General features: G+C 36.6%; 1 protein-coding gene across 1 annotated transcript; it reads right to left on the reverse strand.

The window, feature by feature from the left end:
• Window positions 1–462: 462 nt before the first annotated feature.
• LOC307146834 (legumain-like) lies at window positions 463–16,829 on the reverse strand. Its single transcript, XM_079851137.1, has 11 exons — window positions 16,734–16,829; window positions 9,708–9,796; window positions 9,465–9,562; window positions 7,924–8,005; window positions 7,753–7,823; window positions 7,195–7,270; window positions 4,519–4,581; window positions 3,226–3,292; window positions 1,957–2,075; window positions 1,753–1,836; window positions 463–1,578 (listed from the first exon to the last, which is right to left on the reverse strand). The coding sequence occupies exons 2-11, from the start codon at window positions 9,771–9,773 to the stop codon at window positions 1,537–1,539; spliced, it is 768 nt and encodes a 255-aa protein (XP_079707263.1). The 5' UTR covers window positions 9,774–9,796; window positions 16,734–16,829; the 3' UTR covers window positions 463–1,536.
• Window positions 16,830–17,116: the final 287 nt, after the last annotated feature.

The following is a 17,116-nucleotide window of genomic DNA, read 5'->3' on the forward strand; positions in this document are numbered from 1 at the left end:
TTGTGACTGTTAAAAGATTGTAACTGTATTTATTTATTGATTGATTGATAATTTCTGCAAAATTAAAAATAAGTAAAAGCTTGTCTGATAATATGATAAAGATGGACAGGTCAGTTATGTTTTTAATGTGTCATTTCCTGTCATAATTCAGAGTGAATTATTTGGGGGTCCAAACACTAATTTTATTCTTATTCTCCTTCTTCCTAATCTTCTTCCTCTTCCTAATCTTCTTCCTCTTCTTTGTATTTTTGTCCTTACAGTGTATCCGTCAATCCATAAATCATGTGCACATCATCTCATGCGCACAGACACACATCTGTCAAACACTAGGTGGCGCTATAATAAGGTGATTTGCATCCCTGAAGTCTTACCCATTGGCAGTTGGACACTGATGATTGCTGCTTGCGGTTATATTTTCTAATTAAAGATGTTTCTGAGTTGAAGAGAAAGGAAAATGTCTTTGGTTATGATTAAGCTGCATTTTATTCATGATTATCTCTCCATCAAATAGCCTACTTTTCTCTTGTTTAGAAACACACATTATAACAGTATCATAGTGTTCAGACCAATAATGTTGTAAATGAATGGATTGGACTACATATGGCCAAAAGTGAGCATCTGAAAACCACACTAATAAAACTTGTTGAATATGTCATTTTAAACCCATGCTCATAAATGACCATCTCAAATGTGTTCAGTGAGGTTCAGGTCTGAGGTTTGTGCGGGTCAAGTTCTTCAATCTTATCTATGTGGACGTTTGTGCAGTCCTCATCCTTTAAACAAGCCGTTCTTTTAGCTTTTCAATGGGTAGAGAAAGTTCCTCCCATGATCACAATTATTATTAAAGGACACTACAGGACCTGGATAGTGAATAGGATAATGGATAATGCCGGCCCAAAAAGATTAAGATTCACAGCTTTATGTGTATGACAACATTCTCTCACTGTGACTATAATGAAAGATCATGCTCATGGCAGCAGTGCCAAGCTCATAGGTTCAGTTATCAGGGAAAAACTGTTCAAACTGAGACCTAAAATAATGCACTGTAAGACACTGTGGAATAAAAGTTGCAAATCCATGCATAAATAACAAATACAATCATTGTATTTTAACCCCATTCCCAGTTTTATTGTTTTTTTGTTTGTTTAAAAAATGTATTGTTAGTAGTCCACACACAAAATATATGAATCAATTTTTTAGATGATTTAAACAGAGGAAATAGTTAGAAGTGATTAAACAACAGTCAAACAAATGATCAGAAATGGTAATAGAGCTACAGGCATGCACAATCCAGCAGTATTTCACAATATTGCTGTTCTGAGATCGATTTCAAACAAAACAAATGCAGCCTCAGTGAACATAAGACACTTATGTAAGAATCCTTTAAAAAAATGTTGCAATCAATTTAATTCTAATCATAAAGCCAGAAGTTTGAAACAAGAAAGTAGAACAAAAGGTCATCAGATTAATCTCATCATTTCCATGTGTCCTCAGAACGATGTTTTCTTGAACAAGGTTCGATCAGCTTGTAGGAGTTCAGTTTTGCAGGAACTCGCTGAGAGGACAGTGACTGATTTTCTAAAGTAAAAACAAAAAAGGTCAGAATCCAATTTAGAAAAAAAGTACAGCATTCATGAATCCTTTGAATAGATATATATATATATATGTGTGTTCATATCCTATAAAGAAATATTGAAAACAATGAAATGTCTTGAAAGTAAAATTTTTTAAATGAAAGTAGAATTTTAATACCGTGGCCCCAAACTGACGAGTTGTTTTGACATTTTTCGTGATAAAGTCAATCAGTTTTTTGAGTGTTACTGCACTGAAGTCATTCTGTGAACATAAAGACAAATACACACATTTGTCATGATTACTTTGTGAATGTAATTAAATCAGAATATAAACATTTAAATGCCATTTGCAGTTTAAAGTTCATTGACAGGAAACTCTTACCGAATAAAGGAACGTCAACAGAGCAGAGGAGAATTGATCTGAGAGGGGGACTTTCAAAGTTTTGTCAGGATCACAGAGACTGTTCTTGTTTTTTTCGTCACATGAAGTCACTGCATAGACTGGATGACAGATTCACGTCAGAACAGTTTTTATTTTATTTTTTTAATACAATGATAATGGACAGAAACCTTTAAATCTGCAGTAGGTAACTTTTCTAAAAATGTATTTTTTACATATTTGTTAAAACTGTCATTATGTCCTGACAGTAGAATATGAGACAGATAATCTGTGAAAAAATCAAGCTCCTCTGGCTCCTCCCAGTGGTCCTATTGCCATTTACAGAAATACAGCGCTCCCAGTCAGAAACAACCAATCAGAGCCAGGAGGAATGTCTTAGCAGTGTCAATCACGTGCTGATCATACCCCTCTCTTGCACAGCGTGTACTGTCGGTCAAAATCAAGATTGCCGGTGTGCAGCAGCTGTGCTAATGGCGGACCAACAACCCAAACTGCCAATTTCTCGAGTGGCACCTGCTCATATAACAAAGACAGGTGAACAGAAAAAGACCGATGACGATAAACAAGCCCGTCGGAGCCCATTGACTCAGTGTCAAAACTCTAGCTGCATAACAGATAAAATGTCACGCACTGTGCAAAGCAACAATTGAAACCTGCTAATTCACTGGCTTGTCATGTTGCTGAAATAATGTTCTAGCAAACCTTATTTAGCATTACATATCGCTAGAATAATTACTTACATACTGTAACGTTAGTTACCGTTATATTATCTTACTAGCTTATAACTTATAGAAAGAATACAACGTTATAAAGTTACATTACATGTATTGCAAAATATGTAATGATGTCAAGTTTGTAGTCAAAGTATGGGGAAGCCATAGTCAGTGTAAAGCATATTATTGATGTTTCGTCCCTACCAATGAATGTGCCATAACTGTTTATCTGCCGTCATCGTGGCCCTGCTTACTAGCCTGTGCCAGAGCCATAGAGAGAGAATTTTTTCTCTACCACTCTGGCCGGTGCGTGTTCACAGCAGGCTCCACTGTGGGGGAGGAGCTGTGGAGGGAGGGCTGTAGCGCAGCAGAGAGCAAGGGGGAGTGACCTGTAAGTTGTGCTTGTTCAAATTTTCAGGCTAAGCCAACGTTTTCTAAAAACTCCCTACTGCAGCTTTAACTAAACACAAAGTATGAGCCCAACTTTTGATACTTTTAATGCAGAACCATTTGATGTAATCTTCATGTAACATCTTACCATTTATTGTACTGGAAAGGGATTTAAGCATTGATCCAGAGTAGTCGCTGTCCATGTATATCACCATCTGCAGCACATATACATGACGAGGAAATAGTAAAATATATTAAAAAATACAGCCAACTAATTCTCGATAGGTAAAGTGTTTTATATAACTACAGATTGTTTTAGCCCCTTTTGAGAGTTTTGCAGTTGTATTTGTAAAAGCAGTTCTGTTGGGACTGTTGGGAAAGATGGACCTGCTATAAGTAGAAGAGAAGCAGCAAGAAGAATCACAATGGGCCCTATTTTAACGGTCTAAGCACATGGTCTAAAGCGCACAACACTTGTCCGAATCCACTTTTGCTAGTTTAACGACGGGAAAAATGGTTGGAGTGCGCGACGCATGGTCTAAGAGGATCGTCGTATTATCTTAATGAGTAATGGGTGTGTTTTGGGTGTAACGTGAAATAAACCAATCAGAGTCTCATCTCCCATTCCCTTTAAACGCAAGTTGCTATTTACATGATGGAATCTACAAGTGGAAAGACTGAACACGTCTCCAGAGAGCAAACGGATCTGATCGTGCGCGAGGTTAAAGCGGACCACAAACATCTACAGTACGGGACAAGTCGGATTCCATCATATCTTTATGTACACAATATTAATATTTTACATTGCAATCCTTTTATTTTAATAATTGGCATGTTTGTGTGCTGCTGCTTATTTAAATAACAAAGAAAATATTGTGCCATTGACTTAAGAGCAGGTTTCAGTTGGTCAGTGGGTCAGTCTATTTCTGTTGCCTCAAAACAGCAACGGTCCAACAATGCGCCAGAACACACACCTCGTTTTCAGACCAAATGCATTTGCTATTTGAACAACGTGGCGCAGGACATGAAAATGCTAACTGAGTCGAGCTGAAACTAGCAAAAGACAATTACGTTGTGATTGGCGTTGCATTGCGCCGGGTGTATGAGGCCCAAGAATTGGATTTCCTTTACGATTAAAGACTGGGATTTCTTAAAGATTTTAATAATTAGTCCATCAAAGACATTTGTATACATTTGATTATATTTAAGATATTTAAGTCTTTTAGTCAATCAGTTTCATGTTATATGTAATATTTGATAAACATATTAATATGGATAATGCACACTCTTTTCCTCCACTCAAGTGAGGTGAAAGAGGGAATGATTGTTGCATTACAAATTATTTTTAAGTTTAATTTATCATGAAACTGAATCCATGTCTCTGTGGACTGTTTGTCAAAAATAGATATGGAAATGTTATGTAAAATTTACCAGTACATACCTTAAAGAATTTTTTCTCAGTAAACATGGTGTTGATTGCTTCAATGAGATCAGTGGCAGAAAGCTGTCATAAAAACATACCAGAATGAATTGTCTAGAAGTCAGCAGGTGTTCAGGTTAAACAGGTCCTTTGTCTCCATTAATCTACTTCAAGAACTTGAATTTAGAATTGTATCCCCTGACATTTCCTTTTAAATGATAAAATCCAGAGCTCTAGGGTTCACTGTGTCAGTTTTAAGATGATCACTTTAAAAAAAGGTAAATGATGCCGGTAACACGTTTTAATAAGTATACAGTAACGAAGTAATTTCAAATCCTTTGCAAAATATTGCAATTTTCAGTGACCTAATCTAAAGTGAGAACTATTTATGGTTAATAAGTTGTTAACAAAGCATTAAAAAAAAAAAAAACTATATCTAACTCGTTAAACACTAATAATTTGATTTATTACAGTCACGATAAATGAAGAACTCACTATTTGTGTGTGCGCTATTAATATATCAATGTAGAGACTAAAATATATAAACTATGAATAAACGAATAGTTTGCAAATGTTTTGTAAGTACTTTATTACAGTATAGTTATTATAAAGTGTTATCTATGGGATCAATTTCCCGCCTAAAGTATTGCAGCCATGGATCAAAAAATAATAAGCGTGAATCAAAAATTTAAAAACACATGTAAAAATATATTGCAAAAACTGAAAAAAATAATGCAAAATGATCAGAATAGCAAACAACGTGGTCACGGATCAAAATATAATAGGCGTGAATCAAGAAATAACAAGCATGAATAAAAACTTTAAACGCATTAAAAGTTATTTTGCACAAAACTTAAACTTATGGTCATGCTTTCTTAAAAAGTATGTTTTCCTTGGTTTTATTGCTCTGTACTTTGTGCTCTCTTGCATTTTCTGCTCATATTTTACTATTTCGTACGCTTGTGCTGTACGCTCTTCGCTCTTCTTTCCACGTTCTGCGCTTGCTTTTCCAAATGTTGCAGTTCCAGTTTCATGTAAATTAGGGCGGGCTTAAGCGTCACCATGGGTCCACTAGTTCTAGATTGACAGCTACTCCTCTAGCCAATCAATCGAAGAGGGGAGTTGACGTCAAACCAATGCGACTCATGGCTACTGATGCTTGTACCGGGGAAGATGACAGTTTAATTTAACTTTACAAATACTTTCAAGCAGTTAAGCTAACTGAACTCTGGAAATAAATAATTAAATTCATCTTTTTTGAGATACATGATAATGTTAATGTGCACACTGGTAATTGGTGTTAAACAATATTTCTTGGCTCATGATGTCAATATGCTACGGCTGCTGTAAGTGAAACATCCTGAACTTACTGTATGAAACGCTACAATTATTTGCAAAAAAAAGTTAAAAACGGCCATTGTCTGAAGACTTTAGGACTTTGAACTGTCATTTCCTACCCTTTTTATTAACCTCGCCAAATTTGACAAAAGATTATTGAAAATTGAGAAGATATACAGAAACCAGTTGGATTTAATATACAGTGATTTATTACATACTTATTGTGTTTATTTACATAGCTACATAATTGCATAGTACTTTAGGATTAATGTTTTAAATATAGCTTCAAATTTGAATACAGCAACATCTCCATCAGGGATAGGTAACGTTGTTTCTGGAGTGCCGCTGTCCTGCAGAGTTTAGCTTCAACTCCAATTAAAAACCTCACCTGTCTGTAGTATTAATTATCCTAAAGACGATGATTAGCTGGTTCAGGTGTGTTTGATTAGGGTTGGAGGAGCTAAACTCGGGCACCAAAGACCGACATTGCCCATCCTTGTTATTGATTAAATATGAAAGTAAAACGGCCAGTAGGTGGTGGCAAGTTACTGTTTTTACGAGCGAGTTATTCATTCAAACTTCTCGTTCAAATCGGCAATTCTTTGATGAAACACTGTAGCTTTACTGCTTGAAAGTCTTTGTAAAGTTAAATTAAACTGTCGTCTTCCCCTGTATAAGTAAGCATCATAGACAGTATACGGTAAGCATGATGTCAACTCCCCTGGCTAGAGGAGTAGCTGTCAATCTAGAACTAGTGGACCCATGGTGACGCTTAAGCCCGCCCTAATTTACATGAAACTGGAACTGCAACATTTGGAAAAGCAAGCGCAGAACGTGGAAAGAAGAGCGAAGAGCGTACAGCACAAGCGTACGAAATAGTAAAATATGAGCAGAAAATGCAAGAGAGCACAAAGTACAGAGTAATAAAACCAAGGAAAACATACTTTTTAAGAAAGCATGACCATGAGTTTAAGTTTTGTACAAAATAACTTTTAATGCGTTTAAAGTTTTTATTCATGCTTGTTATTTCTTGATTCACGCCTATTATATTTTGATCCGTGACCATGTTGTTTGCTATTCTGATCATTTTGCATTATTTTTTTCAGTTTTTAAATTTTTGATTCACGCTTATTATTTTTTGATCCTTGGCTGCAATACCTTAGGCGGGAAATTGATCCCATAGTTATCCATCATGCCTTACTCAATTTAGTGGGTTTTTGCTTTACCTTCTACAGAATTGTGGATGTAGCAATTGATTGCCTGTTGAGCCTTTTACATGATATTTCAATGGTCTGCAGCATCATGTGCATTATTACGATATTAAAGCATGCATTCGATTATTCTGATTCTTATACATACCTGGTACTCAGGAAAATGAAAAGTGTATTGGTCTCCCAGACCAGACATGTAGACGAATATTTCGTCATCGCTTGCACTGAAAGATTTTTAGAACGTGTTTTAACAGCGTTGAGCATTTTAGCAAATCACAAGCATTACTTTCATATTTCAGTTTAGCATTTTAGCAAATCACAAGCATGTCTGTTAAGCACAGAAAGCAGTTGGCGATCACTGTTCACTCTCTACTGGTTAAATCCATTCAATAGACCTTAGTCTGATTCAACGCCATACTGAATTTAATGTAGATGAAAACGAGGCCGTGAGGATAAACTTTACAATGTATAAAAGAGGCTGTGAGGATAGCCTTTACAATGTATAAAGGTCCTAGATCATGTTTTTTTGTTTTTTTTGATAAGACGTTTTGTCTGAACAAAAACTGAACAATCGGTATGTCCTGTCATGACAGCTCTCAGAGTGTTTGTTAATGGATATGACATTGTGAATATGTTTGGTCTTGCCAGAATAGATCTGCTACGCTGCTGCTGCTGTAATTAAATACTATTATTTTCCATTACAAACCTTTTTATGACTTTTCCCCCTGCACTGTCATCCCCTTGAAGAACGGCCAGGAAGTTCTCTGGGTTCACATTCTGTAAGATCAGATTTTGTCATAATTGATCAACTCAGTAAATTTCGAGAAAAAATGTCAAAATAAAATGTTAGCAGCAAGCACAACATTAATAATGTTACTGTTTCAGTGTAGTCCTTTGGAACTCCTGTGTACACGTTTTCTTGATTGATTACACTGATAATCTTTCCCTGATTTGGGTTTCTGCAGGCAGAGAAGAAGAGGAACATGTTAATCGCAATCAGCTCCATCAATAGATGTTTTTCACAGACTGTGACACATTCACCAGAATTCAAAGTTTTTTGTATTTTCTTTTAAAGAATTTACATTTATAATGCTTTACTTGTATTACAGTACATTACCTTGTTTTTAAATTACATAGACAGACAGACAGACAGACAGACAGATAGATAGATAGATAGATAGATAGATAGATAGATAGATAGATGTCTCTTCTAACTGCTGTGATTAATATCTCTATTTTTTACTTTTTACATATATTTATAGAAGTTCACCATGTTGTTGCAGATAATATGTAACAGATTACATTAAACATTAACATTAACATTAAATATTTTCATTAGGTTATAGCATTTGGATTATTAATCAGTTGAGTAGTTATTTTTTATTTATCTTTCTAGTTTTAAATGAATCCTCCTGAAAGCTTAAAGGTCCCGTTCTTCGTGATACCATGTTTCAAACTTTAGTTAGTGTGTAATGTTGCTGTTAGAGCATAAATAATATCTGTAAAATTATAAAGCTCAAAGTTCAATGCCAAGCAAGATATTTTATTTAACAGAAGTCGACTACAGTGAACGGCTCGTTTGGACTACACCCCTCTACTTCCTTCTTTAATGACGTCACTAGAACCATTTCTTGACTAACCTCCGCCCACAGGAATGCTCCCTCAACTCTACTGGCTACTTGCGCACTTCTTATAACTTACTGTTTACTCAGCTCTTACGGTGATTTTCTGAAGTAAAACTGACGCTTCATCTTTTGTGTGATGTACAATAAACTTTATTAAACTCATCAGTACATGTTTGATCATCATTCAGACAGCAGACTTGTAGGCTATTAATAAATAATGGATACATACAAGCAGATGACAAATACGTTATAATAACCGTAATTAAACTACTAAACTATTCCTGTTTCATCTCTATACAGCACTCTGACTCTGTAGGCATTATTGTCCGACTCGAAATGAACACCGTTACTGAGAGTTTCTGATATTATCATCATTCCGTGAGATGAAATTGTCCTGAGAGACTGAGCGTGAGCTCGTGAAGCTCCGCCCCCTGTGTCGTCCAGCAGCAGCTTATTTGCATTTAAAGGGCACACACTAAAACAGCTCGTTTTTCTGAGCCCCAAAAAATGTCAATTTAAACATGCTGTAAAAAATGATCTGTTGGGTATTTTGAGCTGAAACTTCACATACACACTCTGGGGACATCAGAGACTTATTTTACATTTTGTGAAAAGGGGCATAATACGGGACCTTTAATAACTTGTCTTTTAACCGTTGTCATAAACTCTAATCTCACAGATTAATAAGGATGGATAGTATGCACATTGAGTGTTCCAGCGCCTCTAATTTGCAGTATGTTTATACTGTTCAACCATTAAAACAGATACTCAAAAGATTCAGAAAATTACTCACTTGGAATTCTGAGCAATGTCATCAAACATCATCACCACAATCTGCTCATCAGGAATTCTATGTCTCTTAATTATCTGATATAAAGCGCACACATTGGCCTGAAACACACATGAAAAAGATGATTTCCATGTTCACTTACTGTCATCATATATAAACTGTGGTTCAGCACACCTTGAGGAACTTATGAGCAATATGTCTTTGCTAATGAAAAGAAAAAAAAAAAGAAAAGAAAAAAGGACAAACCTGGTGTCTGTAATTTCCCCAGCCCTTTGAGCCGGCGACGAGGAGTACCCATTTTCTTCCAGACATTTCTTGAGCCTTTTCAAAGCAGTCTAAAACATAATACTACAGTTGTTATAGATATACTATAGTTGCGTTGTTATAGAAACAACCCAATAAATGTTCGGAATAACCCAACAGAACGACACAATATTTTTAACCCAGCTATTGGTTACACAAAAATAACCCAGTGTTTTTTAGCGCAATTTTCCACCGGACAAAATTGCGATTGTTAACTCATGATTTCAGGGGCCTCATTTATAAAACTGTGCGTAGGAACCTTACTAAAAGTGTACGTACGCACAAAAGCCAAAAATGGCGTACGCAAAAAAATATTCAGACTTATAAAACCGTGCGTACGCCAGAACCTGCGCAGAATTCACTTTATAAATCCCAGTCAGCGGAAGATTGTGCGCACATGCGTCTCCACCCGAAATAACCATATGGAGCTTACAACGCCTAGTTTTACTATGCAGATCCTCATCTACATATCATTTGCATATGATTATTCATCCACGTGATAACTTAAACGTTATCACGTGGATGAATAATCATATGCAAATGACATAAACGGTACAAGAAACATTACATTAATACAAATCAAGTAGTTGTCTATCCTTACCTTGTTTTTGAATCGCCTACATAAATCAAATAGTGTAAAATACATTTCAGAGAAAGTCTTTTCCACTTGCCGAATTGTATTTTTAATTGATTTATATTTTTAATGAAAACAGATAGGCCTTGGGCATTATTTGCACGAAACTATTTTCTCAGACAATCTGGTATTATCATGATAAGCAATTATCTCTGTGGTTAAAACATTAAAACACAGCACGCCACAGGAAAAGTGTTCAAAAACAAGCGCATCCACAACAAATATTTCTATTGATTGAATATAAAAAAATGTTGTAACTTTTCAGTATGATTTCATGTTTAAGTGTTTAACTCCATAATTTGAATAGCATATTTAATCTAAATGTTTATATCAGAAGTAAAACATAGTTTAAATCATTATTTTATTTATTTAAACTGCGTCAGTTTCACTAAACGGCCCAACGCGCTCGCTGGCGCGGACATTTAAGAAGGAATGGATATTTGCTTCAAGTGACAGGCTTGGTGAGTGAAATTATATTTGTATTATCTTTCTGTATTATGTTTAATTTTAATTCTAAATTCTAAAAGTGACCAAAAAGACATTTAACTCCAACTCACCATCGGTGTCGCCAAACTGCTCCGTCTCCAAAATGTGCGTACGCATGGGTCAGAGTTTGCGTGTAGGTGCGCATATTTTCACGTCAAGTTTTTCTTTATAAATCCCACCTTTTGCGCAGGAACTGGCGTACGCATGTTTTCAGCCCCGTTTTGTGCGTACGCAAGCTTTATAAATGAGGCCCCTGTTCTGTGCGTCTATGCGCACCAATCTTGCACTTCTATCTACTCCTCAACCAGACCACCTAGAGACTTCGGGTTTTCGGCATTATGTTAAGGAAGGTCTAATCTCGGGAACGCAAAAAAAAAAAAAAAAAAAAAAAATCCAGGAAAAGATTTACTATCTCTTAGTGTTGTGATCCCATGACGTCAGAAAATTGCGCTAAAACACTCACTGAGTTTTTATTACTTGTTTAGAGTTCAGCTAACATGTACTTTGTGATGACTCATTTATTATCTGATTTAAGAACACAGAAAAAAACACAAACAAGTAAGCGATGCACTATTTACCCTGAGAATTCTCCCAGATCACTGTGATTTTAGTATATGTACCAGGACCGGATTACGCACTTGCTGCTGTGCTGAACATATAACAGACAGTTACAATAGGGCTGTCAATCAATCTGGCGAACAACCAGTATTTTTGCTGGGGGATTTTAACAAATGCGATGTCACCACACATCTACCTAACCTGGAGCAATATGTTACAGTCCCCACTAGAATGCACAACAGACTTGTGCTATGGCAACATTCCAGATGCGTGTATATCAAAACCTCGTCCTCCTATTGGTCGTTCTGACCACAAGGTTATTCTGTTGTTGCCAAAGTACAGGTCACAACTTAAAAGGGGTGCACCACTTTTAACGAAGAGACTTCAGAAGCACTGAGAGGATGTTTTGAGTTGACTGATTGGGGTTTGTTTTTTGAGGATTGCGGGAATGATTTTAATTTACTGACTGATGTAATACCTCTTACATCTTATTCTGTGAGGACGTGGTAACTCCAACTAAACATATAACAATACATCCAAATAACAAGCAGTGGGTCACTAAGGACATGAAAATCTGTCTGGTATTAAAAAAGAAGGCTTTTTTAGAAGGTGACACACTCCGGGTGAGGGAGCTACAGAAAGAATTTAGAAGGAAGGCTAAGATGGCAAAAATCCACTACAAGGACAAAGTAGAACAAAAATTAACCTCTGGAAATGTGAGGATGGCATGGCAGGGGTTAAACACCATGATGGGGAGAACACCTAAACCTGCAGTGATTAACTGTCAAGATCCTGCCTCTTTTGCAGAGCAGTTAAACAACTTCTTCAGCAGGTTTGACAACTGTAGCACATCAGTCAGCTGGAATCCCCCCAGCTCCAGTCTATCCAACCAGGCTCTCATCATAGATGAGAAACTAGTGGCATCTGTCCTAAGCCGAGTGAACCCACACAAAGCCCCTGGCCCTGACAGGCTCACAGGAAGGCTGGACCCACTCCAGTTTGCTTATAAAGCTAAACGTGGAGTGGAGGATGCAACTCTAACTCTCTTGGACACTGTGACCAGACAGCTGGACTCATTACACACTCATTTTATTACTGAACCTAATCACACACAAGGATTTTATTTATGGACTTTTCCTCTGCTTTTAATACTGTACACATATACACACTTCTGCAACACCTAGTCGAGCTTCAGGTCCACCCAACACTGATTTTATGGATAAATAACTTTTTACAGGACAGACCACAACAGGTGCGTGTGAACGGTTTTAATTCTAGGATTTTAAATACTGGGCTCCCCCAAGGATTTGTTTTATCTCCTGTTCTTTTCTCTGTTTACACAAACAATATATCCTGCAACAGGGATGGAATGTTTCTTTTTAAGTATGCTGATGATATGGCCTTAGTAGCCCATTTGTCTGATACTCAGGCACTGTCTGTTTATCACCAGACAGTTAATAATCTGGTCTCAACATTCCAAGAAATTTCCCTGGAGCTCAACATCGATAAAACCAAGGAGCTGTGCTGTCAGAGTAGGGAAACCTTGAATACACAGCAAATGTTTCAACCCCTCAGCATCAATGGTCAGCCAGTTGAACAAGTCAATGGGCCCTATCTTGCACCCAGCGCAATTGACTTTGTACACCGACGCATGTACTGTATCATTCCTATTTTGCACCGGCGCACAGCAGACTTTTCCCTAAGAAATACACTTGCACTCCCGGGGGGGGGGGGGGGGGGGGGCGGTTCAGCGCAAAGAGGCGGCGTGAATTCCGGCGCAAACGTTCTCTGGTGATATTTTGCAGGTTTAGAAAACAATTCCGCCACTAACCAAAAAAAAAAAAAAAAACTAGTTTAAAGTCAGTGGCGCGTTGTGCATGTTATTCATATGCTAGGCTATTTTAAGGGCACATGCTTGGCCATAATCAATGTAGCGTGTGCACAACGCGCATACGGGCTGTTTACACCTGGCCACTTCATGCGTTTTCTCAGATCGGATAGCTATCTGATTTATCAAAACGATTCCATTTACACCTGGTCACATAAATGTGTTTTTTGCGAAACGGATTTAAATCCGATCTTAAATTCTCGCGCTATATGCAGATTTAATGGAGTGCACGTCACCGAAAGCAACAGATATGAACTGCATTTTATTGATCATCAGCTAAAATTTCAAAATCAAAGACCGCAATAAGAGAGAGCGGCAACAGCCCTGGTAAGATCATTTCGTTTCTTTACTTTTAATGATGATGATTGTGTGATAATAAGCGTCTGCGACTTACTTTCATTGCGATAGTTTGCATGTTGGCTTAATGAATATGTTCAGCTTCTCATCTGCGGTGATGCGTGTTCCAGTAGCGTCGTCATATCTGGCTATAACATTACATATAGCCTATAACACGCTCTCACACGTTTATTTTTTTAGCATTTTTGGGAGGAGTACAATTTACATGTGGTTTCAACAACCAGATGCGTTTACACGTTCCAGTTTCGTCAGGAATGCGGCCCAGACCACAGAAGTGGTTTGAGCGATCGGATTCAAATCTGTCTCGAATGCGTTTCAGAGGGCATTTACACCTGGTCTTTTCACGATCGGATAGCTATCCGGTCTGAGAAAATGCATGAAGTGGCCAGGTGTAAACAGCCCCTGATTCTCTCATCTACACAGAAGTAGCAGTTTTCATTTTTGCAAATCATACATTATTACGATAGATAAATAGATAGATAGATAGATAGATAGATAGATAGATAGATAGATAGATAGATAGATAGATAGATAAACAGTTTATTATAAAAGCATACATCTAGCATACACATTAACCCAAATTATCATACGCCTGTTTAACCAAAGTTAATTTGGGTGGGTTTCTCCATCCCCAGTGTCACTTCTCTGTCTTTTACGGCCCTGACGAGAACGTCGGTCTCCTCGGCTGTGATCCGCTCCTGGCAAATCCGCCGTTATAATAGCAATCCGCGTTTTTAGTGTGAGCAAGGATATTTTAATTAGGGTGTACAGGTCACTCATTGAATCCATACTCACTTTCAATATCTCAGCCTGGTACAATGCCTTCACCGTCAAGTAGGCTACAAATCCAAACTTGCACGAATAATGCATAATAAATCAAGCCAGTAAGATAATAGCTAGGCTCCCCTCAAACTCCCCTAACAGAACTTCACACCCGGTCAGTAGGAAAGCCACTACAATCACACAGGATCCCAACCACCCCCTTAACCAATCCTTTCAGTTATTGCCATCAGGTCGACGCTGCAGAGTCTCACTTTACAAGGAAAAACATATACAAAAATTATTTTATTCCCACGGCCATTACTTCACTGAACAATCGTATATAGAACACATTACATTTTTGCATTTTGCACATGTCTGTATAGTTAATTTATTTATTTATTTATTTCCTTTATTTAACCAGGAGAATCACATTGAGATATTATTATCTCTTCTTCCAGCGAGACCTGGTCAAGATAGCGGCACATAGAGTTTCACACAAAACAAAATAACAATAAGACAACACCACAAATTACAGCAATCGAAAGTTAGGTTAAAACAAATCAATTAAAACAATTACAAGTATCCTGTAAGACATTTTGCAAAATACTTTTAAAAGTGCTTATAGTTGGAAGTAGGCTACGTCTAAATTAAGATCTTTTTGCAATTCATTCCAAGCCCATGGAGCATAAAAGGAAAATGCACTTTTGCCAAACTCAGACAATACCCTAGGGACTTTTAACCGAATGTGGGAACCTGACCTAGTACAATAATTGTTTGTATAATAAATTACAAGATTTGATATATAAAAAGGTAATTTACCCAAAAGAGCTTTTGCAATAAATAAATACATATGTAGCTTTCTCCTTTGGTATAAAGATAACCAAGATAAAGAATCATATAAAATACAATGATGCGTCCGCGACTCTGCACCGGAGACAAAACGCAGAGCTGCATGATAAACAGAATCTAGTTTTCTAAGTAGAGATGTAGCTGCATGCATATAAAGAAGATCACCATAGTCGATTATAGATAAAAAAGCACTCTCTACTATTTTCTTTCGGGCCTCATAGGAAGAACAATTTTTTCAACGAAAAAAGAAACCTATTTTCGGCCTAAGCTTCTTCAATGAATAATCTATATGTACATCAAATGCTAATCTTTCGTCCATCCATATACCTAAATATTTATAAGAACTCACTCTTTCTAATGGTAAGTCATTTGAAGTCATAATTGAAATGTCAGTTACTTTCGAGCGACCCCGGCTGAAAATCATGTATTTTGTCTTTTTTGAATTTAAAACCAATTTTAATTGCGCCAAAGAGTGCTGCAGTACTTGAAAAGCGTTCTGTAGTTGCTGCATAGCTTGATTTAAGGAAGATGCTGTTGTGTAAATAATTGTATCGTCTGCATACAAATGTAATTTAGCGGAATCTATTCCATGGCCTAGATCATTAATATAAATAGAAAATAAAAGAGGGGCTAGAACGGATCCTTGAGGAACCCCAGTATTAACTTGTAGGAATGGTGAATTGTAGTTTTCCACAGACACACATTGAGTACGATCTGAAAGATAATTTTCAAACCAATTTAAAGCAGCTTCACTAAGGCCAATAAACCTGAGTCTCTGTAATAATAATTTGTGGTCTACCGAATCAAAGGCTTTTGATAAATCAACAAATAAAGCAGCACATGACTTTTTGCTATCTAGAGAGGTTATAATATCATTTGACACTGACATTGCTGCAGTAATGGTGCTATGTCCTGTTCTGAATCCAGACTGATAATCATGAAGAATATTATTGGCTGACAGATATTGTTTTAATTGGTCATTTATTAATGATTCGAAAACTTTGGTTAAAACTGGCAATCTAGACGGTAGTGACGGTAGTGTTAATGTAGCTAAATTGTTTTGAGTGTATTTATGTTTTCTTTTTGTATATGTTTTTATGTTTTCTGAGCCTGCCTCGTCAAAGACAAAATTCTATCACAGTGACAGACAATAAAGTTTTTCTAATTTAATCTAATCTAATCTAATCTAATCTAATCTAATCTAATCTAATCTAATGTGTTATAAAATGTATGTTCTCTACTTAAGTGTTGCTTTCTGTTCATCAAGTGCTGAAATGTCAATCAAAGCTATAATGTTTAAAATACTAATTTACCTGGTCAAGAAATGTTCAAAGTTTCTATTTAGCCTTATTATCCTCATAATTTAATACAAATGCTAAAAGTGTTTAGGGTTTTAGATTATTGATGTAGTCATTGATCATATATGTCATCATACCTGTGTTGAGTGTCAGGTGTTCTTCTGTTTCTGTCCAGTCGTGTTCTGCTGCTTTTAGTCGGACGATCACTGTCCTTATATAGGCAGTTTATTACTGTCATTTGAGACACACGGATGGAGAGTTCATGCTGGTGGGAGGGTCCGTTTAATATTATGCAATATTTCCCATATTTACTTTGACAGCAGTTGAAGTGGGAAAAGGAGCCACTCCCCTTAATTTGCACATGTGTCATCTTGTATGAGCAAAAATTATGAATTCAGTTGTGAATTTACAGTAAATGAACACAAAATTTATTTATGAATTTGTGACATTTTATGTCTATTGCATGATGGACATATATCTGTTGTGTAATGTTCCTCTACTTTCACTTGTGAGAGCACAT

The sequence above is a fragment of the Squalius cephalus genome (genome assembly GCF_949319135.1).
Source record: "Squalius cephalus genome assembly, chromosome: 19".
NCBI classification, from domain to species: domain Eukaryota; kingdom Metazoa; phylum Chordata; class Actinopteri; order Cypriniformes; family Leuciscidae; genus Squalius; species Squalius cephalus.

Bases quoted from the DNA above. Each gene is read 5' to 3' on its own strand.
- LOC307146834 (XM_079851137.1), bottom strand. From the start codon at position 9,773: ATGTCTGGAAGAAAATGGGTACTCCTCGTCGCCGGCTCAAAGGGCTGG. The intron at 7,824-7,923 runs GTAACATTATTA...CTGATCTTACAG, and splicing joins CAAAGGACTACACTGAAACA to AATGTGAACCCAGAGAACTT. The intron at 7,271-7,752 runs GTTTGTAATGGA...AAAATCTTTCAG, and splicing joins GGGGGAAAAGTCATAAAAAG to TGCAAGCGATGACGAAATAT.